The 26,028-nt window shown below is 43.8% G+C and overlaps 1 protein-coding gene across 2 annotated transcripts in view; it reads left to right on the top strand.

Annotated features, from left to right (window-relative positions):
- Positions 1–26,028, top strand: part of LOC139571006 (anaphase-promoting complex subunit 1-like) — a 60,038-nt gene that overhangs the window by 3,870 nt on the left and 30,140 nt on the right. For both annotated transcript variants that reach the window (XM_071393446.1, XM_071393445.1), the window contains exons 7-22: positions 701–783; positions 899–972; positions 1,214–1,359; positions 6,730–6,950; positions 7,203–7,412; positions 11,493–11,588; positions 11,700–11,790; positions 13,494–13,559; positions 13,643–13,780; positions 14,342–14,482; positions 16,304–16,364; positions 20,503–20,690; positions 20,992–21,066; positions 21,727–21,998; positions 23,133–23,224; positions 23,431–23,579. In XM_071393446.1, coding sequence (XP_071249547.1) covers positions 701–783; positions 899–972; positions 1,214–1,359; positions 6,730–6,950; positions 7,203–7,412; positions 11,493–11,588; positions 11,700–11,790; positions 13,494–13,559; positions 13,643–13,780; positions 14,342–14,482; positions 16,304–16,364; positions 20,503–20,690; positions 20,992–21,066; positions 21,727–21,998; positions 23,133–23,224; positions 23,431–23,579 — 2,103 coding nt within the window. The remainder of the gene's footprint in view (positions 1–700; positions 784–898; positions 973–1,213; positions 1,360–6,729; positions 6,951–7,202; positions 7,413–11,492; positions 11,589–11,699; positions 11,791–13,493; positions 13,560–13,642; positions 13,781–14,341; positions 14,483–16,303; positions 16,365–20,502; positions 20,691–20,991; positions 21,067–21,726; positions 21,999–23,132; positions 23,225–23,430; positions 23,580–26,028) is intronic.

The raw sequence follows: 26,028 nt of genomic DNA, 5'->3' as shown, positions 1-26,028 counted from the left end.
GTACATTTTGTAAAATATGTCTCCTAGTCCTGGCTGTTTTAATTTCCTCGTTAGAATCCCTTAAGGAGAACTAGCAGATATGGACAGTAATTATTGTTGTTTACACAGTTATTGATATTCTCCAGGACCAGTCCATTGTCTTTTTAACTAATGGTAATGGGGGATTTGGCTCACTGACAGCTGACAAGAGGCTTCAGATTACAATGAAAAAAACCATCATGCAATTAACTGCCTCTGCATTTATGTGTGATTCTTTTTCACATCGAAGTCCACTTGATATGATTTGAATTTGGTTTTGTTTTCCTGGTGATTTGCGGGGAAAACATTGCGTAAGTCTACGTTGTGACATGCAGGGTAGATTACGTTGCTTTCTTGGGAGCTAATTTAGCTGATGTTGATTGGGTCCACATTTACAGACCAGATTTGTATTGGTGGATGCATTTTTTTTTTTAAATACATTTTTTAATCGGTTCAGTTGTATTTGATAAGACATGACTCACTAGCTGCCGTCAGACTCCACCATTATTCTACTGTAAATAGGGACATGTCTCTTTTCCCACGAGATACTATGAAAATGCAAACTGCCTGTTTCTTTAGTGAGCCATTCAAGTGTTGACAAATCATGTTTATCAAATTTTTCTCCAACATCACCTTGATAGAATTTCATGAAATTAAGTTCTGTGACTCTCGCCTTTTACAGGTCTCTAATCTGTGGCCTACTAAGTTTGGTCTGCTGTTAGAACGCAAAAACTCTGCACCCGATGCTTCTCAGAGTCCTCCCAGGTACACAGCAGAAACCTGTAATGCACACACCCTGCTGTTTCTGATATATTTTGGTTCATGCTAGTGTGTCAGTAGTTTGTTTTGAACATACCACTGTTTGTTTCTCTGTTATCAGGGAACCTCTTCCCACAGTATTCAGCATGCTGCACCCTCTGGATGAGATTGCCCCAGTGGTGTGCAGGCCTACAGGTGAGACTCTCAAACACGCATACATAGAAATTGTCACAATTTGTTTGACATTGTGTTTACAAAGAGCACGGCGGAAACCACCATACAAATAAACTATAATGGATGTTGAAACATGAATGTTGGAGCCAGCATATTGTTGGCCCTCTTGCACTCCTTGGCTGCCCTGTTAGCTGACTACCGGTACCTTAATTGCTGGCCCCATTATGGCTTGTTAATTGCTCATCTCCTGTGTCTCTGGCAGGTCTGTTCGAGGCTGCACGTGTGCAGTACGTCTCTGACAGCACCATGAAAATCGTCTTCTCCAACTGCGAGCCCTCCATAGTCATGACATACGACACCGTGCAGTGCATACACTCTGTGTGGGCGCTGCGCAAAGTCACTCCAGATGTAAGATAACATGCAAGAACAACACTGTTATTACTGTTCCATTACTGCTTCCTCTGTGGTTCTTCAGTAATAGAAAATGTAATGTTCATGGCATCAATGGAATTGGTAAATAATCCTCATCATAGCAAGAGTGATGACTCAAAGGCCTATCTACGACCCCTAAGGATGGATTTAAATTGGTCCGACTTGGCCAGGGATAATTACAAAAGGACACATTGGTTTCCTTACACCAGTGGTTACTTAACTTTTTATAGTCCCGTACCCCTTAAAACATTCAACCTCCAGCTGCATACCCCTTTTAGCACCAGGGTCAAATGTTGTTTTTTTGCCATCATTGTAAGCCTGCCACACACTATACGGTACATTTATTAAACATAATAATGAGTGTGAGTTTTTGTCACAACTCGGCTCGTGGGAAGTGACAAAGAGCTCTTATAGGACCAGGGCACAAATACAGTTGAAGTCAGAAGTTTACATACACCTTAGCCAAATACATTTAAACTCAGTTTTTCACAATTCCTGACATTTAATCCTAGTAAAAATTCCCTGTCTTAGGTCAGTTAGGATCACCACTTTATTTTTAGAATGTGAAATGTCAGAATAATAGTAACGAGAATGATTTATTTCAGCTTTTATTTCTTTCATCACATTCCCAGTGGGTCAGAAGTTTACATACACTCAATTAGTATTTGGTAGCATTGCCTTTAAATTGTGTAACTTGGGTCAAACGTTTCGGGTAGCCTTCCCCAAGCTTCCCACAATAAGTTGGGTGAATTTTGGCCCATTCCTCCTGACAGAGCTGGTGTAACTGAGTCAGGTTTTTAGGCCTCCTTGCTCGCACACACTTTTTCAGTTCTGCCCACAAATTTTCTATAGGATTGAGGTCAGGGCTTTGTGATAGCCACTTCAATACCTTGACCTTGTTGTCCTTAAGCCATTTTGCCACAACTTTGGAAGTATGCTTGGGGTCATTGTCCATTTGGAAGACCCATTTGCGACCAAGCTTTAACTTACTGACTGATGTCTTGAAATGTTGCTTCAATATATCCACATAATTTTCCACCCTCATGATGCCATCTATTTTGTGAAGTGCAGCAGTCCCTCCTGCAGCAAAGCACCCCCACAACATGATGCTGCCACCCCCATGCTTCACGGTTGGGTTGGTGTTCGGCTTGCAAGCCTCCCCCTTTTCCCTCCAAACATAATGATGGTCATTATGGCCAAACAGTTCTATTTTTGTTTCATCACACCAGAGGATATTTCTCTAAAAAGTATGATCTTTGTCCCCATGTGCAGTTGCAAACCGTAGTCTGGCTTTTTTATGGTGGTTTTGGAGCAGTGGCTTCTTCCTTGATGAGCGGCCTTTCAGGTTTTGTCGATATAGGACTCGTTTTACTGTGGATATAGATACTTTTGTACCTGTTTCCTCCAGCATCTTCACAAGGTCCTTTTGCTGCTGTTCTGGGATTGATTTGCACTTTTCGCACCAAAGTACGTTCATCTCTAGGAGACAGAACACGTCTCTTCCTGAGCGGTATGACGGCTGCGTGGTCCCATGGTGTTTATATTTGCGTACTATTGTTTGTGCAGATGAACGTGGTACCTTCAGGCATTTGGAAATTGCTCCCAAGGATGAACCAGACTTGTGGAGGTCTACAATTTTTTTCTGAGGTCTTGGCTGATTTCTTTTGATTTTCCAATGATGTCAAGCAAAGAGGCGCTAGGTTTGAAGGTAGGCCTTGAAATACATCTACAGGTACGCCTCCAATTGACTCAAATTATGTCAATTAGCCTATCAGAAGCTTCTAAAGCCATGACATCATTTTCTGGAAGTTTCCAAGTTGTTTAAAGGCACAGTCAACTTAGTGTATGTAAACTTCTGATTCACTGGAATTGTGAAACAGTGAATTATAAGTGAAATAATCTGTCTGTAAACAATTGTTGGAAAAATTACTTGTGTCATGCACAAAGTAGATGTCCTAACCGACTTGCCAAACTACAGTTTGTTAACAAGAAGTTAGTGGATTGGTTGAAAAACAAGTTTTAATGACTCCAACCTAAGTGTATATAAACTTCCCACTTCAACTGTAATAATAATCAATCATTTTGCTCTTTATGTAACCATCTTACATATAAAACCATATTTGTTAATCGAAAATTGTGAATAACTCACCACAGGTTAATAAGGAGGGTGTGCTTGAAAGGATGCACATAACTGCGATGTTGGGTTGTATTGGAGAGAGTCTCAGTATTAAATCCTTTTCCACTCGGTCTTTGCCTGTATTTAGTTTTCATGCTAGTGAAGGCCGAGAATCCACTCTCAAATAGGTACATGGTTGCAAAAGGCATCAGTGTCTTAACAGCTCAATTTTCCAAGGCAGGATACTCTGAGCGCAGCCCAATCCAGAAATCTGGCAGTGGCTTCTGATTTAAATTAAATTTTCACAGAACAGTTTGTTGCATTTTCGGCTCTCTTGTTCAGACATCGCTAAGTGGATTGGAGGCAGGGCATGAAAGGGATAACAAATCCAGTTGTTTGTGTCATACGTTTCGGGAAAGTACCTGCGTAATTGCGCACACAACTCACTCAGGTGCTTCGCTATATCACATTTGACATTGTAAGCTTGAGTTCATTTGCACACAAAAAAATCATACGATGGAAAGACCTGTGTGTTGTCTTTGTTAATGCAGACAGAGAAGAGCTCCAACTTCTTAATCATAGCCTCAATTTTGTCCTGCACATTGAATATAGTTGCGGAGAGTTCCTGTAATCCTAGATTCAGATCATTCAGGTGATGAAAAAACATCATCCAGATAGGCCAGTCGTGTGTGAAACTCGTCTGACCGCTTGCATGATGACAAGTGAAAATTATGGGTCAGTAAAGAACTTTTAAGCTCGTCTCTCAATTTAAAAAGAAATGTGTCAATACTTTGCCCCTTGATAACCAGCGCACTTCTGTATGTTGTAAAAGCGTTACATGCCCATATCATTGCATAGTGCAGAAAATACACGAGAGTTCAGGGGCCTTGCTTTAACAAAGTTAATCATTTTCACTGTAGTGTCCAAATCGTCTTTCAAGCTGTCAGGCATTCCCTTGGCAGCAAGAGCCTCTCGGTGGATACTGCAGTGTACCCAAGTGTTGTCGGGAGCAACTGCTTGCACGCGCGTTACCACTCCACTATGTTTCCCTGTCATGGCTTTTGCCCCATCAGTACAGATACCAACGCATTTTGACCACGAGAGTCCATTTCATGTCACAAAGCTGTCCAGTACTTTAAAAATATACTCTCCTGTTGTCCTGGTTTCCAGTGATTTGCAGAAGAGGATGTCTTCCTTAATTGACCCACCCATAAACGTAACGGACATATACCAGGAGCTGTGCCAGGCCCGCCACGTCTGTTGACTCATCCAGCTGTAACGCATAGAATTCACTGCCTTTTATGCGAAGCAGTAATAAAAAATAAAAAAACATCTCCTGCCATGTCACTGATGCATCGTGAAACAGTGTGGTTTGATGAAGGCATTGTCTGTATAGTTTTTTTGGCCTTTTCCCCCAGCATTGTCCCAGCCATATCCTCAGCCCGCAGGAAGAATTAAGTCCTCCACAATAGTATGGGGCTTGCCTCTCCTAGCCACTCAGTAGCTCACCATATAAGACACTTCTAGCCCCTTCTTGTTAATGGTATCTGTTGGTTTTATACTTGTCTTACTACTTGAAAGTTGTCTTAATTCTCGCTCAAAAAACTCCTGTGGCTTATTTTTCAAATGGGCATGTTTTGTTTCTAAATGTCTGCGCAAGAGTGAAGGTTTCATTGAGTTGTGAGATCGTACTTTTGCACATATAACACACTGTGGCTGAGGAAAGGCACTACTCACAATATAAGTAAACCCCAAATCAATGTAGTTATCATATTTGCGCCTCTTCGATGGTCCAACGTCCCGGTCTGTTCGGTGCTTTACCGGGTAAAGGGGCAGTAGCTCTTCGGCTGCGTCAGATTCACAACTGTCAGTGTCCATGCTAGCTGGGCTAACAACAAATTTAGAATTACTGATGCTAGCATTGGATGTGTGGTCGTGGAAGCAGAAGAACTTGTGTCGTTGACAGGTGCAGGTGTAGTACTGCTGGTAGTAGCAGTACTACTAGTAGAGCTGGTATGTGTCTTTATGGCCTTACTTTTTTTTCACCATTTATCAATTTTCGCGCAAATGGAATGAGCAGCAGCTACGTTTGGCTACATATGGACCGTTAGTGGAATTCCCGCAAGAGAGTAACGGTTAATGTGATTGGATGTTAATTATTTGACTAGGCTACCTGTATTTGACATTGTGTTATTTCGCTTAACACTAGATGGTTTAATTTTGTTTTTGGCGGTGAAACGAGGCAACTCGGGTGAGGGGGAAAAAAACTCACCCAAATGTATAGCCCCGTTGGAAATTATAAATGGACTGTTTGAAAATGTGAAGAAAATCCTAACAATGAAAATAATATATATTTAAAAAAAAAACTTTCACCTCTAAAACACACTAATTCCCCTAAACTCAATGATTTGAGTTGCTGACATGAATTGACCAGGTCGATGACCTCTTGCAAAGTAGTCGCACATTTCTGTCTTAAACATTATGATTAGGCTACACAGCACACTCTAGATTGGGAGTAATAGATTAAGAGCTCAGACACAGCAATTGTGTTTTCTGGCTGAGTGTACTTAGCACCTATGAACCTAATTAGCGAACCGAGTGTGCACTGATTTAACATTTTAGAATCACGTGAAAAAAGTTGGCAGTCATACATCTACAGCGAGTTGTCCCTAAAACAAAGCACGATGAGTGATTGGCAGACGAACGCTAGATCCACGTTCGTGTGTGAGCCTTAAGTACTCTGAAAGCCAGCCTATGGAACAACCACCCTGGTCTCCCCTATTTACTGTGCATGTTGTTGGAAGATCAACAAATGTGACGATTGGGACACTCAAGTTATACTCCATGATTAGACTATCATAGATGGATTTAAGGTGAGCATTTTTGTCCAATAAATGACTTGCATGTATACATGGTTTTGTTTAGGCATTTTAGTTAGTTTGACATTTTGACAAAGGAAACCAACTGGACCAAATGGGGGTAAAAAATACAATGTAACAAATATTCCAACTCTGACCCGAACTATAGCAACCAAACTGTGTGAAAATGGCACCCGGACCCTGCCCCTTTTTGTTTGCGCACCACCAGGACCACGTCAGACTGATCTAAATTGCTAGTTTGGTCATAGGGTGGGGGCTTTCTGATGAGTTGTGTCTGGGGGGGTTGGAACAGAATCTGTTGCTTGTATATCATTTGAGTTGAACCTTTCACCTTTTAACTCTGTCCCACAGGAGCAGTCCACAGTGCTGAAGTGTCCGGAGCAGGTAGCCACGCCCCAAGGCCTGATGCCACCCAGCTTTCTGACCACACACCTGAGGAACGTCTCCAGGATGGACTCGCCCGGTTCACCCTTTCATTGCCACGCCCTGCACAACCAAAACAGGATGACCTCATCACCAGGCCTCCACTCACGGACACACTCACCCAGCATCTCCAGCATGGCTGCACTCAGGTGAGTTTATACCAGGTGTCTTCAGTTGTGGTCCTCAGTTGTGGTCCTGGAACGCTACAGAGTGCAGGCTTTGAGTCAAATACCCAAAGAGGATGTAAATACCATATACAGAAAACAGGATCTCTGCCGTCCCACAAGATTATACACAGTTTCCGTCAAACATTCACCCTCAAAAGCTCATGACTCATTTACAACCACCACACTATGGACCATAACCAACCATCCTTCTGCGCTCTTCTGACATGTCTGTAGCCGGTCCCACTCCCCTGGCATGGCGGCACCCTCCTTTTCGGTCGCGGCACGGTTTAACATGTCGTACCACTCATCGTCCCCCAGAGGGCACAGCTTCCTGCCCTCGCCCAACAGCACGGCCAATGAGTCTGTGCTGGTCCCGGAGATGGAGCCCATAGTGCCTGACCTATGCATTGAGCAGCTGTGGAGTGAGACGGCTTCCTCCCACAGGTCAGTGTCCGACATTCACCTCTGCACTGCTGGCTACAGTAGTTGTCATGAATCCTGCTCTGGGGTCTAGTTGTTTGAACCACTCCTAGTTTATAATTAGGGCTGGGAATTACCAGGGACCTGACGATACGATATCACGATACTTAGATGCTGATACGATATGTATTGCAATTCTCGCTATTGCATATGTATTGAAATTCGATATTGCGATTTGATGTTTCAAATGTTTTGATGTTTCAATGTTGCTCACTATATACCACCCTGCATACCACTGCTGGCTTGCTTCTGAAGCTAAGCAGGGTTGGTCCTGGTCAGTCTCTGAATGGGAGACCAGGTGCTGCTGGAAGTGGTGTTGGAGGGCCAGTAGGAGGCACTCTTTCCTCTGGTCTAAAAAATATCCCAATGCCCCAGGGCAGTGATTGAGGACACTGCCCTGTGTAGGGTGCCGTCTTTCGGATGGGACGTTAAATGGGTGTCCTGACTCTCTGAGGTCATTAAAGATCCCATGGCACTTGTCGTAAGAGTAGGGATGTTAACCCCGGTGTCCTGGCTAAATTCCCAATCTGGCCCTCTAACCATCACGGTCACCTAATAACCAGTTTACAATTGGCTCATTCATCCCCCTCCTCTCCCCTGTAACTATTCCCCAGGTCGTTGCTGTAAATGAGAACGTGTTCTCAGTCAACTTACCTGGTAAAGTAACGGATAAATAAAAAAATATACAGTTGAAGTTGGAAGTTTACATACACTTAGATTGGAGTCATTTAAAACTCAATTTTCAACCACTACACATTTCTTGTTAACAAACTGTAGTTTTGGCAAGTCGGTTAGGACATCTACTTCGTGCAGGGCACAAGTACTTTTTCCAAAAATTGTTTACAGACAGATTATTTCACTTATTATTCACTGTATCACAATTCCAGTGGGTCAGAAGTTTACATACACTAAGTTGACTGTGCCTTTTACACAGCTTGGAAAATTCCAGAAAATGATGTCATGGCTTTAGAAGCTTCTGATAGGCTAATTGACGTCATTTGAGTCAATTGGAGGTGTACATGTGGATGTATTTCAAGGCCTACCTTCAAACGCAGTGCCTCTTTGCTTGACATCATGGGAAAATAAAAAGAAATCAGCCAAGACCTCAGAAAAACCATTGTAGACCTCCACAAGTCTGGTTCATCCTTGGGAGCAATTTCCAAACGCCTGAAGGTACCACGTTCATCTGTACAAACAATAATACGCAAGTATAAACACCATGGGACCACGCAGCCGTCATACCGCTCAGGAAGGAGACGCGTTCTGTGTCCTAGAGATGAACGTACTTTGGTGCGAAAAGTGCAAATCAATCCCAGAACAAGAGCAAAGGACCTTGTGAAGATGCTGGAGGAAACAGGTACAAAGTATCTATATCCACAGTAAAACGAGTCCTATATCGACATAACCTGAAAGGCTGCTCATCAAGGAAGAAGCCACTGCTCCAAAACCTCCATAAAAAAGCCAGACTACGGTTTGCAACTGCACATGGGGACAAAGATCATACTTTTTGGAGAAATGTCCTCTGGTGTGATGAAACAAAAATAGAACTGTTTGGCCATAATGACCATCGTTATGTTTGGAGGAAAAAGGGGGAGGCTTGCAAGCCGAAGAACACCATCCCAACTGTGAAGCATGGGGGTGGCAGCATCAGGTTGTGGGGGTGCTTTGCTGCAGGAGAGACTGGTGCACTTCACAAAATAGATGGCTCCATGAGGAAGGAAAATTATGTGGATATATTGAAGCAACATTTCAAGACATCAGTCAGGAAGTTAAAGCTTGGTCGCAAATGGGTCTTCCAAATGGACAATGACCCCAAGCATTCTTCCAAAGTTGTGGCAAAATGGCTTAAGGACAACAAAGTCAAGGTATTGGAGTGGCTATCACAAAGCCCTGACCTCAATCCTATAGAAAATTTGTGGGCAGAACTGAAAAAGCGTGTGCGAGCAAGGAGGCCTACAAACCTGACTCAGTTACACCAGCTCTGTCAGGAGGAATGGGCCAAAATTCACCCAACTTATTGTGGGAAGCTTGTGGAAGGCTACCCAAAACGTTTGACCCAAGTTAAACAATTTAAAGGCAATGCTACCAAATACTAATTGAGTGTATGTAAACTTCTGACACACTGGGAAAGTGATGAAATAAATAAATCACTCTCTACTATTATTCTGACATTTCACATTCTTAAAATAAAGTAGTGATCCTAACTGACCTAAAACAGGGAATTTTTACTAGGATTAAATGTCAGGAATTGTGAAAAACTGAGTTTAAATGTATTTGGCTAAGGTGTATGTAAACTTCCGACTTCAACTGTATCTGCTCCAGAGAGACGAGAGCGCATGAAAATATTTGTCTTGGAAATAAAAGCGCTGAAAACATTTTGGCTCACTATTTGTAAAGAAGAGGAAGAACAAACTATAGGATGAAAAATATCCAGATTTTGATTTTGAAGTCCTATATATATATATATATATATATATATAGATATATCGTTCCATAATAATATTGCGAAAAAAATCTATGAATGTTTGTCACTATTTTTGTCAGTTAGACACTGCTGATCTTTCCATGTTACTGTGTTTTTTTAGTTGGACTATATTATGATAACATTATCTATTGTCGATGATAGATGACAATTGTGATGCAACAATGGTTTAGCCTATTTGAACTTGACTGACGCAGCGCAGTAAAGAACGGAGTCTTGCATTGCACAGCAGGGCAGCACACAAGTGACGTTCTCAGTAATTTGCCTATTCCTATTTGCTATAGCCTATTTCAATAAATATGTTCTATACAGAACGCAAGAGAGGAATGTAGGACAGACGGAGCAGAGAATTCCACCAAAACAGCACAAAATGTCCAGAAAATATTGTTTGTCTCTCTCTCTCTCTCTGTCAGATGTGTGGGCCTCATAGCCTAAACATTTTCATTGGTTTTTATAACGGACACTCCTTAACTATCTTTTCTAGTTGTTTAAAAAAAACGTAGCCTATGTTCCCTTCTCTCTCCATTCGATACGTTAGGAATATGACTTTGGGCTATAGGCTGCGCTTTCTTTGTTTTATGCATGTCTTTCTCCCGCTCAAACAATGAACGTAACAGAGTTCCATGTCAAAAAGTTGTTTGAATAGCCTAAAAACGTAAGGTAGCCAGGATAATAATAATGAGAGGGAAAAAATCGTATCAATAGCCTATGAATGACAGTTTCATCAAGTTAGAAATGATCTATGGGAAAAACATTCCTCCATGCCAGGTTGAAGACCAAATGGCCAATAACCTATCCTCCTCCGAGGCCTATCATACAATCTTTAAGACAAGTTAAAGTTATGAACAGTAACACATTTCTCAAATAGTCTAACCTGAGAAGGTGTTGTGCTGAAATTGACGCTTTCAAAAATAACAAGAATGAAAGTGTTTAGCCTAGGCATAGGTTTTTCTCAATCATAGCTTTATGAGAGAGAGGACAAACAATATTATTCATTCACCTTTATTTTGAGGCATATAAAGCAATTATTATCCAGTTTTGAAGACGGTAGACTCCATGATCTATAACCTAATCAGACTGTCATGACTCCATCATGTGTGGCCATAATGGGGTCGGCCAATAGGGGCCGATAACATTTTAAATCACAATGTTTTATGGGTACATATTCACGATGGGACAATGGTTGACATCGCTCAACCCTACAGTGTTTACAATATGTTTTTAAATGCTGAAAAATATTTTATTACTCCTAAGGTTGGAATAATTAAAGTCCTGAGAACATATAGCAGAATTGTAATGACATTTCTAGTACCATGGAATCCATAATTGTAGGGCACAATGTGATCATAGGTGTGAGAATGCAATTAAATATATCTTTATTGTCTCTGTGGGGCAATTCTTGTGCTGAATAAATGTACATACATATACACAGCAACTATCCATTTGACAAGGGGAAGATAAAAAATAATTGAACAGTAAATATATGGCTGTTATACAGTTATGGTGTTTAAAGGTGATGCTGTGTGTCTGAGAGAGAGGTTAACAACACTCTGCTTCTACAGGGAGATGAGCTGCCAGGCCTCTAAGGTGTTCATCACCTCTGACTTGTGTGAGAACAAGTACTTGTGCTTCCTCGTGGAGTCCCACCAACAGCTCAGGTCAGGGAACACGCATCTTATCTTTGTAGCTTTCGGTGTCCTATCTCTGTCTTTCTTTCTCAGTCTCAGTAAATCACTCTCTCTCACATGTTGATTTGTTTATCTTCACAGATGTGTAAAATTCATTGAGAGCAACAATCCTTCCCAGCTTATCTTTGCATCTGTTGCCACTATCCCTGCAAAAGACGCAGCACCATTGCAGGTAAAGTCAATTTGACTAATTGCTTTGCGTTTCCCTTAGCGGTGGCAACGATTCTATGTCTCTCAGGACCCAATTAAGCTATTTTAGGCTAGATCTTAATCCTCTACTTATCAAAGGCATACTGTACTTTTATGATGGTCAAGGTCCTATCTTATTGACTGCTTTATTCTGCATGTGTAAAATGGTGTGTTGCTGTGTCCATACAGTGTATTCGGAAAGTATACAGACCCCTTGACTTTTTCCACATTTTGTACCATACAGCCTTATTCTAAAATGTATTAAATAGTTTCCTTCCCCCTCATCAATCTACACACAATACCCCATAATGACCCAAAAATTGTTTTTAGATTTTCTTGCAAATGTATAAAATAAAAAATAACTGAAATATCACATTTACATAACTATTCAGATCCTTTACTCAGTACTTTGTTGAAACAGCTTTTGGCAGTGATTACAGCATCGAGTCTTCTTGGATATGATGCTACAAACTTGGCACACCTGTATTTGGGGAGTTTCTCCCATTCTTCTCTGCGGATCCTCTCAAGCTCTGTCAGGTTGGATGGGGAGTGTTGCTGCACAGCTATTTTCAGGTCTCTCCAGAGATGTTCGATCTTGTTAAAGTCCGAGCTCTGGCTGGGCCACTCAAGGACATTGAGACTTGTCTCGAAGCCACTCCTGCGTTGTCTTGGCTGTGTGCTTAGGGTTGTTGTCCTGTTGGAAGGTGAAGCTTCGTCCCAGTCTGAGGTCCTGAGCGCTCTGGAGCAGGTTTTCATCAAGGATCTCTCTGTACTTTTCTCAGTTAATCTTTCCCTTGATCCTGACTAGTCTCCCAGTCCCTGCCGCTGAAAAACATGTTGCCACAACCATGATTCATAGTAGGGATGGTTCCAGGTTTCCTCCAGATTTGACACTTGGCATTCAGGCCAAAGAGTTCAATCTTGGTTTTATCAGACCAGATGGAGTGGTGGAGTGCTGCAGAGATGGGAGAACCTTCCAGAAGGAAAACCATCTCCACAGAGGAACTCTGGAGCTCTGTCAGTGACCATCAGGTTCTTGGTCACCTCCCTGACCAAGGCCCTTCTCCCCTGATTGCTCTAAGAACAGTCTTGGTTCCAAACTTGATCCATTTAAGAATGATGGAGGCCACTGTGTTCTTGGGGACCTTCAATGCTGCAGACGTACCCTTCCCTAGATCTGTGCCTCGACACAATCCTGTCTTGGAGCTCTACGGACAATTCCTTCTACCTCATGGCTTGGTTTTTGCTCTGACATGCACTGTCAACTGTGGGACCTTGTATAGGCAGGTGTGTGCCTTTCCAAATAATGTCCAATCAATTGAATTTAGCACAGGTGTACTCCAATCAGGATGATCAATGGAAACCGAATGCACCTGAGCTCAATTTTGAGTCTCATAGCAAAGGGTCTGAAATACTAACTTAAATAAGGTATTTTAATTTTTTATACATTTGCAAAAAATTATATAAACTTGTTTTCGCTTTGTCATTAGGGGATTTTGTGTGTGTATTGATAATAAAAAAAAATATTTAATACATTTTAGAATAAGGCTGTAATGTAACAAAATGTTGAAAAAGTCAAGGGGTCTGAATACTTTCCGAATACACTATGTGCTTGTGTACTATGTTATTACATGATTATTACATCATTGGTTTGGTCTCATCTCAAACTGTTACTTTTCCTCTCAGGATATAGATGCCATGCTAGTTCTGGAAGCCAATGGAAGCTTGGTTCTGTACACTGGAGTGACGAGGGTAACTAGAAAGTAGTGCTCACACTGTTTAAATGTGTTTATTGGTGATGCAAGTTCAAATGGTAAAATGTGGTCTGTCCACAGGTGAGCAAGGTGTTTGTTCCTGGCCTCCTGTCTCCCACCTTCAGCCTGTCCAACCACGTAACCCACCTGAGTACCCCCATGGACAGTGTGAGCACTCCCGCCAAGGCCACAGGGAGACACATAGGAAGACTAGAGGAGGTACCACTGAAACCTGAGATAGGGGTGTATATCTATTGGGTTGGTTATTAGAATGATAAGTGCAATTGCAATGAATGCATCAAAATAATTAAGCTGCTGTCATGGAAATTAAGTCAGATTGCTATGACAGAGTATAACTAACCACCAAACTGAAAGCAGGTAGTTAATGGAAATGGTGCAATCTCAATATGAATTACAGTGAAGAACTGCTGTCCCTCTGACGTCCCTCCATTGACAGTCGAGTGAAGCTGCAGTATTAGTCTGCAGTAGACCAGCCAGTGACTAATGGAGACTATATTATGGATCCTGATCAATACTCTAATTAGATTTAAACTTCAGACTGTGTGACGTCTGTTTTTTAAGGATATAGATTGGGAGAAACGAACAGTAGATTAATCAATTTAATATATGTTGCATTCATTACGGAATTGCTTTAGAAGGTAGAGTTGAAGTGTATGGATTAGTTCCCCTAACTTGCCACAAATTATCTTGATTGTGTCTATATATCCTGGGTAGCTGAGTTCTTGTTTGTCCCTCCTCCACTCCCTTCCTGTTGGCCAGGTGGCCATGCCCTCCCCTGTATCAGAGCTGAGGGGCTTCACCAAGCACCACGAGACCTCCTGGCTGGGCGACTACACCTTTCAACAGTCTGTACCCTACATCCACGCCCTCAGAGACCCCGTCAGCAGCAGAGTCACCCTGGTGTGTGTGTGTGTGGGGGTCGGTGGGTGGTTGGGTGTGTGTGTGTGGGGGTCGGTGGGTGGTTGGGTGTGTGTGTGGGGGGGTCGGTGGGTGGTTGGGTGTGTGTGGGGGGGTCGGTGGGTGGTTGGGTGTGTGTGTGGGGGTCGGTGGGTGGTTGGGTGTGTGTGTGTGGGGGTCGGTGGGCGGTTGGGTGTGTGTGTGTGGGGGTCGGTGGGCGGTTGGGTGTGTGTGTGTGGGGGTCGGTGGGCGGTTGGGTGTGTGTGTGTGGGGGTCGGTGGGCGGTTGGGTGTGTGTGTGTGGGGGTCGGTGGGCGGTTGGGTGTGTGTGTGTGGGGGTCGGTGGGCGGTTGGGTGTGTGTGTGTGTGGGGGTCGGTGGGCGGTTGGGTGTGTGTGTGTGTGGGGGTCGGTGGGCGGTTGGGTGTGTGTGTGTGGGGGTCGGTGGGTGGTTGGGTGTGTGTGTGTGGGGGTCGGTGGGTGGTTGGGTGTGTGTGTGTGGGGGTCGGTGGGTGGTTCTGTTGGGGGTGTGTGGGGATGTCGGTGGGTGGTTGGGTGTGTGGCTGGGTGTGTATGTGGTGGTGGGGGGGGGGGTTCGGTGGGTGGCTGTGTGTGTGTGTGTGTGTGGTGGGGGGGGGTCGGTGGGTGGCTGGGTGTGTGTGTCTGTGGTGGGGGGGGCCGGTGGCTGGGTGTGTTTTGTGGGGGTCGGTGGGTGGTTGGGTGTGTGGGGGTCGGTGGGTGGTTGGGTGTGTATCTTGGGTGTGGGTGGTTGGGTGTGTGTGGGTCGGTGGGTGGGTGGGTGTGTGTGTGTGTGTGGTGGGGGGGGGTCTTTGGGTGGCTGGGTGTGTGTGTCTGTGGTGGGGGGGGCCGGTGGCTGGGTGTGTGTGTGGGGGTCGGTGGGTGGTTGGGTGTGTGAGGGTCGGTGGCTGGGTGTGTGTGTGTGGTGGGGGGGGGTCGGTGGGTGGCTGTGTGTGTGTGCGTGTGGTCGGTGTGTGGCTGGGTGTGTGTGGTGGGGGGGGGGAGGTGGGTGGCTGGGTGTGTGTGTGGGTGGTTGGGTGTGTGGTGGGTGGTTGGGTGTGTGTGGTGGGTCGGTGGGTGGTTGGGTGTGTGTGGGTGGTTGTGTCGGTGGGTGGTTGGGTGTGTGTGTGTGTGGGTGGTGGGTTGTGGTTGGGTGTGTGTGTGTGTTGTGTGGGTGGGTGGTTGGGGGTGTGTGTGTGTCGGTGTGTGGTTGGGTGTGTGGGTTGTTGGGTGTGTGTATGTATTGATATGAGTGAAAGGTGGAGGGTATAATGAGTTTGAGTCTGGCTGGTTGATATGTGAGTACTTAGACCTCCAGGGGTGAATGTTTTTTAAGCGGACACTAATTGAACGTCTTAATTTGATGAATTGGAATGGAGAAAAGCTCAGCCTGTGTACAGAACTGAGCACCAGAGGCCTGTCAGTATGGTTACTGGGTCCAATAAGGTTACAATTCTCTTGGTGGACATCGCTACCTGCAGGGGCAGTTTTGTCAAGACCGGTAAAGACATGCCGCTCAGCCAAGGGACCTTTTTCCTCTCAGACCTGTCAGTCATTTTCAAGCTCTTTTGAGAGAGCCCCTCTTGACTGAGATGTTTATTTTTTAAGATTTTAACTGTCAAAGTCCAACTGCATATGTTATGACATGTCAAATTGATTCGATTTTTTTTATCCCTTGATGTCATTTATGTCAAATTATTTAATTGATCAAAGCTTTCAAGAGTTGACTGAAAGGTAGTGTGTAGACATCTCTAACTTATGGTGAAATGATCTATATCCCTCTGATTCATATGTTATTTTTTTTTGTAGGAGCTAAGCAACGGCACAATGCTGAGGATAACTATCCCTGAAATTGCTACCTCAGAGCTGGGTAAGTTTTAACACAACAATGTGCAAAACCAATGTGCGTGACAAGATATTGTGTATTGGATTAGGTGTCTCACACAGCTGAGTCATCCAGCGTTGATGGCCTGAAAATTGGGTTTAAGTGCTGCCAGCCTCCCGCTGTCACATTGACGTAAACCTAAGGGGACCCCACCCCACTGTTCCTCGCTCGTACTTACACACTCACCATTCCCCTACACACACTTGACATCCCCCACCCACTCTCATTTCTCCTGTCATGCCACATGACGTACACACACAGTGACTATATACATTCCATTCTATCTGGGTAAGCCACAGCATTACCCAGATATTACCTATCAGCATTACCTATCACAGGGTAAGCCATTGGCTTCCTATTCCGCAACAAAGCATCCTTCACTCATGCTGCCAAACATACCCTTGTAAAACTGACCATCCTACCAATCCTCGACTTCGGTGATGTCATTTACAAAATTGCCTCCAAAACCCTACTCAATAAATTGGATGCAGTCTATCACAGTGCCATCCGTTTTGTCACCAAAGCCCCATATACTACCCACCACTGCGACCTGTACACTCTCGTTGGCTGGCCCTCGCTTCATACTCGTCGCCAAACCCACTGGCTCCAGGTCATCTACAAGACCCTGCTAGGTAAAGTCCCCCCTTATCTCAGCTCGCTGGTCACCATAGCAGCACCTACCTGTAGCACGCGCTCCAGCAGGTATATCTCTGGTCACCCCCAAAACCAATTCTTCCTTTGGCCGCCTCTCCTTCCAGTTCTCTGCTGCCAATGACTGGAACGAACTACAAAAATCTCTGAAACTGGAAACACTTATCTCCCTCACTAGCTTTAAGCACCAGCTGTCAGAGCAGCTCATAGATTACTGCACCTGTACATAGCCCATCTATAATTTAGCCCAAACAACTACCTCTTTACCTACTGTATTTATTTATTTATTTTGCTCCTTTGCACCCCATTATTTCTATCTCTACTTTACACTTTCTTCCACTGCAAACCAACCATTCCAGTGTTTTTTTTATTTTTTACTTGCTATATTGTATTTACTTCGCCACCATGGCCTTTTTATATTTTTATTTATTTATATATATATTTTGTTTGCCTTCACCTCCCTTATCTCACCTCACTTGCTCACATTGTATATAGACTTATTTTTCACTGTATTATTGACTGTATGTTTGTTTTACTCCATGTGTAACTATGTGTTGTTGTATGTGTCGAACTGCTTTGCTTTATGTTGGCCAGGTCGCAATTGTAAATGAGAACGTGTTCTCAATTTGCCTACCTGGTTAAATAAAGGTGAAATAAAAATAAATAAATAAAAATTACGAAGGCATTACCACAGCAGCTACTCCACACTAGGCAGTTGTAGTTGCTGTTTGTTATGGTGGGATTCCCATGCCCTTATTCAGCCAAATATTCGATTGGGCCCTGGAGTGTCGATTCTCCAGCTCAGTTGGGGGGGGCGGGGGATGCTCTGGAACATGTTGATGAGGGTGGAAAGGAGGGAAGGGGGAGTAGATGAGAGGGAGAGATGATTCTGCTCCGTTCCTATCCTGCCCAATGACATGCTCTGTAGTGCTGGTATATAATGGAAGTCTGTGTTCAGGTATATTATTGCTTAAGCAAAAGACCATTTCTGTTCCTGTCAGTAAGTGGGTATATTGACCTTGCTTCCTTGCGTTTGTGCGTGAAGAGTCTGTGACAGTAATATCTAAAGATGGGTACTTTTTTTTGTAAATGACTTTATGTATGGCGACCTATACTGAAACCATGCATGTCTTTCCTGTGGCGACATTTGAGCCTCTGCTGACGCAGCCTTATCCACCAGTGCATGCATGTACTGTAAAACATGCTGTGGCTCATCTTTCTACCCAGCTGTAGATAAGTGTAATAGCGTATCATTTTACACTGTAATTGAGGAAATGGAGCACTCGGGTGTACCGGTATTTGCCTTACAACCCTAATTGGCTTTTTGTGCGTTTTTTAAGGTCTCTGTCTTTGTTTAAACCATGAACTTTCGACTCTTTGATTCCACATCTTTTGTTTTGTGAAACCACTACTGATTACAGCGTAGTGTTGTTCCCAGTTCCCACATATTAGTGCCTAATTGATCCAAAAGCCAGGACTTCTCAGTCTAATGAAATGGCATTTCTCCTGCTTTGCCTTGACCTTTTGGAGTTTGTTGTCCAATTAGAGATTGCGGGTGGAGTTAATTACCTGTATGATTGGGTGGACCTGGGAGACGACACGGACACTAATCACAGACCTTCGTGTAATTTGATGTCAATGTAGGCACAATGAATATATGTACTGAACAAAAATATAAACACAACATGCAACAAGTTAAAATCAGTCACTTAAAATAAATTCATTTGGCCCTAATCTATGGATTTCACATGACTGGGAATACAGATATGCATCTGTTGGTCACAGATGCCTTTAAAAATAAAAAGGGGGCATGGATTAGAAAAACAGCAGTATCTGGTGTGACCACCATTTGCCTCATGCAGCGTGACACATCTCCTTCGCGTAGAGTTGATCAGGCTGTTGATTGTGGCCTGTGGAATGTTGTCCCACTCCTCTTCATTGGCTGTGCGAAGTTCCTGGATATTGGCGGGAACTAGGACATGCTGTCATACTTGTTGATTCAGAGCATCCTTAACAAGCTCAATTGGTGACATTTCTGGTGAGTATGCAGGCCATGGGAAGAACTGGGACATTTTCAGCTTCCAGGAATTGTGTACAGATCCTTACGACATGGGGGCCGTGCATGAACATGCTGAAACATGAGGTGATGGCGGCAGATGAATGGCACGACAATGGGCCTCAGGAACCTTGTTACGGTATCTCTGTTTGAAATTGCCATCGATAACATACAATTGTGTTCGTTGTCCGTAGCTTATGCCTGCCCATACCATAACCCCACCATGGGGCACTCTGTTCACAACGTTGACATCCGCGAACCGCTGGTTCACATGACGCCATACACGTGGTCTGCGGTTGTGAGGCCAGTTGGACATACTGCCAAATTCTCGAAAAACGATGTTGGAGGAGGCAGCTTATGGTAGAGAAATGAACATTACATTCTCTGGTAACAGCTCTGGTGAACATTCCTGCAGCCAGCATGCCAATTGCACGCTCCTTCAAAACTTGAGACATCTGTTGTGGTGTTTGACAAACCGGCACTTTTTCGAGTGGCCTTTTATAAAGCTCCTTTCTGTGTTTGCAAACATTGCTGCACGAGGGCGACGCGCACAAGGTGGTGGCAGAACACAGGGGAGTTCTTATAGAACGCCAGCAACAACAAAAAAAGTATTTTGAGTGCATTTCACACTACTTTAGGATTCTAATAGGATTTTGAGGCTTGTATGAATGTCCTGCCTTAAATAATGTTTGTCATCGCAAATTAATTGCATTATACTTAAACACTTCAACCAGTAAAATGGTTCTTTGGCTGGCTTTTGCTACAGCCTATGTCAATGACCGTTAGCATTCTAGCTAACAACTGCTGCATCCTAAATAGTTATTTAACAAAGATCACAACCAAATATAGTCTTAGCGACTGTTAAAGAAGGAATCAAAACATAATTTGTAACCGTGTGAGAACCCAAAAATGTGTTTTGTTTAGAAGTAATAAAAAAGGTAAATCTAGGCCATGTTGAATGGGCTCAGATGGTGAAAGCTTTCTTACTGCAGCCAAGAGTTGCGCGCATCTGTGCGTGACATCAGTGTGTTGTGAACTGTAAAGGGGTCAATCCACCCTAGCACAAGGTGGCTGCTGTTTAAGCTGCTTCTAGATATGCCACATGTGTCAGGTGGCTGGATTGTCTTGGCTAAAGAGAAATGCTCACTAACAGGGATGTAAACACATTTTTTGCATATGGAACTTTTCTGTGAAATTTTATTTCAACTCATGAAACATGGGACCAACACTTTACATGTTGCGTTTATATTTTTGTTCAGTGTAGATCTTTTTTTTTTAACCACGCCACTTTAAAAAAACATGACAGTTATATAAATCAGCACAAGTTTGATACATACAAATGTTCATTTTCTGTGTGAAATGGATGTAATTGTGCACCGTCTTACATATGCTTCCTAATCCCCCTCGTGTCCGTAGTGAGGAAGTGCCTCCAGGCGGTGCGCTTCATCCTGCCCAAGGAAACGGCCATGAAGGTGCTGATAAAGTGGTACAACATCTACAACGCCCCCGGGGGGCCCAGCGCACACCTGGAGTGGAACCTGTTTGTCACCTGCTTCATGACTCTCATGGGCTACAACACAGAGCGGCTGGGCTGGACACGTAACGTGAGTCGCCTTGGCAACGGTGCTGTCATTCACAGGAGAGGGAGTGACTTAAAGTAGAGAGTTCAGATCCCGTTAGGAGGATAGTCTTACTGAATGTACAGTATACCCAAGTACATAGAAGTTCCTCAATCTAGGTCATACCGATGTCACCTTAGCCTGCACATCTCTGAAATCCAGACATGGAGACTAAGCCACAAATGGTAGGTTGGCAAGGCAACACAGGAAGGACCTATGTTGTTTATCAGATGGTTAATTGGTCTGTAGCCCTACCATGCTCTTGACCTTTGTTTTCCCCCCACAGCTCCATTTTGAAGTGTCCCTCTCTCCTGTGATCGCACCAAAGAAGGCCCGGCCTTCGGACACAGGGTCTGATGAGGTAGGTAGGGGTTACCCCCGTAGACCATGCTTTACGTGGAAAGCATAAGACTATTCATGTTACTCTCAAGCTCTGAATCCAGACAGAGGCTAAAAGGAGGTAGCGATGAGGTCAACTTATGAGTGAATTCGCTTTTCTGTCATGCATAATAAGCATTTCAGTAATATGTTGAGTTCATATACAGGCCACTACTTTGAAATGGTTGAAATCTGCTCCAAGTGCACTGTTATTTATAGATGTATAAAAAACTAAAGTATTGAAGATGATGGTTAGGTTGATAAATAACCTGTAGTCCATCTTACCTTCATCTGTTTGCCCTGTGCATTATAAATTAATGTGGTATGTTAGTGGTGTTGTGGAGGGAAAGTGGCGCTCTGCTGTAGCATGGAATCCTGGAAGGGGTCATGGCCCAGGGTTAAGGGTGCACAGTTGAACTGGGGAGGTGTCGTGTAGAGTTCACCCTCTGGCTGAGAGCTGTTACTTAAGAAAGGAAGTGCATGTTGGGAAACTGCTGATTCAGACCAGGCACAAATATTGGTCCTTAACCCACTGACCTTTTTGTATGTGTGGCTTTGGGCCCTGTTTCTGTGTATGCATTTAATTTAAGTGTGAGTGTTTCTGTGTGGCTTTGTGCGTGTGTCTATGCATATAATCCACCAGGACTGGGACTACATGTGGTGCTCAGACTACCACAGACAGGTGGTGTTCAGGCATGCGTGTGGTGCTGTGAGTCTGGAGTCCACCGACACCTCTGGCTGTGAAGAGTCTCTGTCTTCCACCCCTGCCCTGCGTCTGGACCCCTCTGCCCCACTCTTCCCCCACATCCCAGCCCTGTTCTACGTGCTGCACTTGCTCTATGAGGAGCTGAAGCTGGACGAGCTGCAGAGGAGCGGGGGGCGATCACTGGTGGGCCTTCTGCAACAGCTGGCCAGGTACTGGTGCTCTGTCTTCACAATCTAGGTTAACGCTCTTAAATAATCTTGGAAACCCATAAATAAAACCTTGCGTAATTGCGTCAGATGCTCGATTAGGTTCTAGGGAGATGAGAAAAGAAAATATACTAATGAGACTAGTGAAGGTCCCCCCCTAAACGTAAACTCTCAGCCAAAGTATGTGCCAAATGTCCCCTCTCCCTCTGAAATTCAAGAGATGTGAAATCGTAATTTTTCCAAATAATAATTGAAGGAATCTGCACACCAGAACAAAGTTCCTCGTTAGTTGTCGCATCCCACAGTCTATTGACAGACACCTGGATAACATCCTGTCCACGAGAGAATTACTCTCAAATGACTCCAGTTAAATGTTGTGGATTTATTATTGTCACTCGGATAGCGATGGCCATTCAGAGGCGAACTAAAGCGACAGGTCGCAGGTGCATCTTTTCAATTCAGATATTCAATTCAGAACGAACACAACAATTTCATGAAGCTGTTAAACATTTAAATGGAGAAGTATGTCCGATGAGTCACTGCTCAATAAAACCTGATGAGTTTGGTCTCTCCTAAAACGTTAATATTACCAGGATAAGAAAATGGCATTAAAACGGTTTCAAGTGTGTCAAGTGACCTCGTCAACAGTCCCATTTTACATTTAAAAGAAGAGCTGAAGTGGGAGAATCAACTGGCACTTGAATTGCTTAGTGCTTATTTGGGCCTTGTTTTATTGTCCTGGTCATTTAGTATTACCAGGCTGGTTGACACAACAGTTGGTGCTTCAGCCAATTAATAATTGTATTCACTGTCATTGCCATACATACTGTACAAAGAGATACAGTAGCTAAACCAAAGCACAGACCAATCTGGTAACCCGGCTAGGCCTGTACCGTAATGACCTCACTACATCTAACCCAGCCTGAAACCCCCACGTTAGTACTAGAAGTTTACGTGGGTGTTCGCTTAGTCATAGTTCTGATTGGTTTATCTGCTTCTGGTTGTGGTTAGCTGTCTGTGTAAGTGCTTCACGGTGAGGGTAGAGCAGGTTGGGTATTAAAAGTATTGATTCAATGGCTCAGGTTAGATTAACAGCCCCTCTTATGACCTGCTAATTGTTGTACTGTTTATTAAAAGGGATCTGCAGCTGGAGGAGTATATCGATCTGTACTGGCGAGATTACCCCTCATTCATCACCACGTTCAAGGAGTCCTGCATCATAGATCAGGGTAAGAGGCAAATCAACTTCTAAAGCATGTGTAGTCCTCTCTGCTCACGTAGAAGAGAGGGCATGTCTACCACTTTGACTTTTCATTTTCTTGATATTGATTGAAAGGATGGTCTGACTGAGTGATAAGGACAGGTGTGTCTGTAGTCGCAGAGCCTGTTGTGACACTTTGAATGACAGTCTCCGTGGCCCCTCCCTCTCCTGCAGCCCAGATGGAGCAGATGCTGCGTCCGTCCTTCCTGAGGGCGGAGCCTCCGTGCGTGTTCAGCTGGCTCAGCAGCTGTCTGAGGGGTGAGGAGGTAGCACCCTTCCCCTACCTGCCCGGCATCTGTGAGAGAACCAAACTACTGGTGCTGGTATGCTATCATCGTCTATCTTTTCTAACTTTGCCTCATGATGACAAGGGAAATTGATGACACCGTCTATCGCTAGGGATATGAATACAATACACTTTTTTTCTCAAGGGACAATGGCCATGCAGGTGGGAGTTTTAGAGTTGGGTTGCGATATAGACATCTCCAATAGGGGGTGCCACAGACAACTGAAAACCCTATTAGGGAATTACTATTTATGTTGTCCTTGGTGTTGTGTGAGGAAAGTAGATTTCCCATCACCTTGGTTAGCTACAGCATGTGTGCCCAGCTAGATGACCTCACCACCTGACTGACATGTTATATAAATACTGTTTGGACAACAAATAATTCCTGAATATTTTGAGTGACCAATGTCAACACGTAGCCATTCGTGTTCTAAATAAACATTCTACTCCCTGGGTTGGTTTGCGGGCCCTAGCCCCTGTGTTGCCAATGGCAGTTTCTGTTCAAACATGATTTCCCAATTAAAAGGGGTCATCAAGCATTGACACACACACACACACACACTGCTTAAATGTCAAAGGGAGAGAGAAAGGCATTTTGCCTATTCGTAAAGACTAGGGATGTGCATCTCTCCTTTCCTTCGATTCGATGGGCATCTACATACAGTTGAAGTTGGAAATTTACATACACTTAGGTTGGAGTCATTAACTCGTTTTTCAACCACTCCACAAATGTCTTGTTAACAAACTATAGTTTTGGCAAGTCGGTTAGGACATATACTTCGTGCATGACACAAGTCATTTTTCCAACAATTGTTTACAGACTTATAATTCACTGTATCACAATTCTAGTGGGTCAGAAGTTTACATACACTAAGTTGACTGTGCCTTTAAACAGTTTGGAAAATTCCAGAAAATTATTTCATGGCTTTAGAAGCTTCTGATAGGCTAATTGACATCATTTGAGTCAATTGGAGGTGTACCTGTGGATGTATTTCAAGGCCTTACCTTCAAACTCAGTGCCTCTTTGCTTGACATCATGGGAAAATCAAAAGAAATCAGCCAAGACCTCAGAAAAAAATTGTAGACCTCCACAAGTTTGGTTCATCCTTGGGAGCAATTTCCAAACGCATGGAGGTACCACGTTCAAATTAAATCCAAGTGTATTTGTCACGTCCGCCGAACACAACAGGTGTAGACCTTACAGTGAAATGCTTACTTACAGGCTCTAACCAATAGTGCAACAAAGCTGTTTGGTGAACAGTAGGTAAGTAAAGAAATAAAACAACAGTAAAAAGACAGGCTATATACAGTAGCGAGGCTATAAAATAGCGAGGCTACATACAGACACCGGTAAGTCAGGCTGATTGAGATAGTATGTACAGTGAGGGAAAAAAGTATTTGATCCCCTGCTGATTTTGTACGTTTGCCCACTGACAAAGAAATGATCTGTCTATAATTTTAATGGTAGGTTTATTTGAACAGTGAGAGACAGAATAACAACAAAAAAATCCTGAAAAACGCATGTCAAAAAAGTTATAAATTTATTTGCATTTCAATGAGGGAAATAAGTATTTGACCCCCTCTCAATCAGAAAGATTTCTGGCTCCCAGGTGTCTTTTATACAGGTAACGAGCTGAGATTAGGAGCACAGTCTTAAAGGGAATGCTCCTAATCTCAGTTTGTTACCTGTATAAAAGACACCTGTCCACAGAAGCAATCAATCAGATTCCAAACTCTCCACCATGGCCAAGACCAAAGAGCTCTCCAAGGATGTCAGGGACAAGATTGTAGACCTACATAAGGCTGGATTGGGCTACAAGACCATCGCAAAGCAGCTTGGTGAGAAGGTGACAACAGTTGGTGCGATTATTCGCAAATGGAAGAAACACAAAAGAACTGTCAATCTCCCTTGGCTTGGGGCTCCATGCAAGATCTCACCTCGTGGAGTTGCAATGATCATGAGAACGGTGAGGAATCAGCTCAGAACTACACGGGAGGATCTTGTCAATGATCTCAAGGCAGCTGGGACCATAGTCACCAAGAAAACAATTGATAACATACTACGCCGTGAAGGACTGAAATCCTGCAGCGCCCGCAAGGTCCCCCTGCTCAAGAAAGCACATATACATGCCCGTCTGAAGTTTGCCAATGAACATCTGAATGATTCAGAGGACAACTGGGTGAAAGTGTTGTGGTCAGATGAGACCAAAATGGTGCTCTTTGGCATCAACTCAACTCGCCGTGTTTGGAGGAGGAGGAATGCTGCCTATGACCCCAATAATACCATCCCCACTGTCAAACATGGAGGTGGAAACATTATGCTTTGGGGGTGTTTTTCTGCTAAGGGGACAGGACAACTTCACCGCATCAAAGGGACGATGGACGGGGCCATGTACCGTCAAATCTTGGGTGAGAACCTCCTTCCCTCAGCCAGGGCATTGAAAATGGGTCATGGATGGGTATTCCAGCATGACATTGACCCAAAA

The sequence above is a fragment of the Salvelinus alpinus genome, chromosome 3, assembly GCF_045679555.1.
Source record: "Salvelinus alpinus chromosome 3, SLU_Salpinus.1, whole genome shotgun sequence".
In the NCBI taxonomy this organism is placed as follows: domain Eukaryota; kingdom Metazoa; phylum Chordata; class Actinopteri; order Salmoniformes; family Salmonidae; genus Salvelinus; species Salvelinus alpinus.
This window is presented reverse-complemented; position numbering and strand designations above follow the sequence as displayed.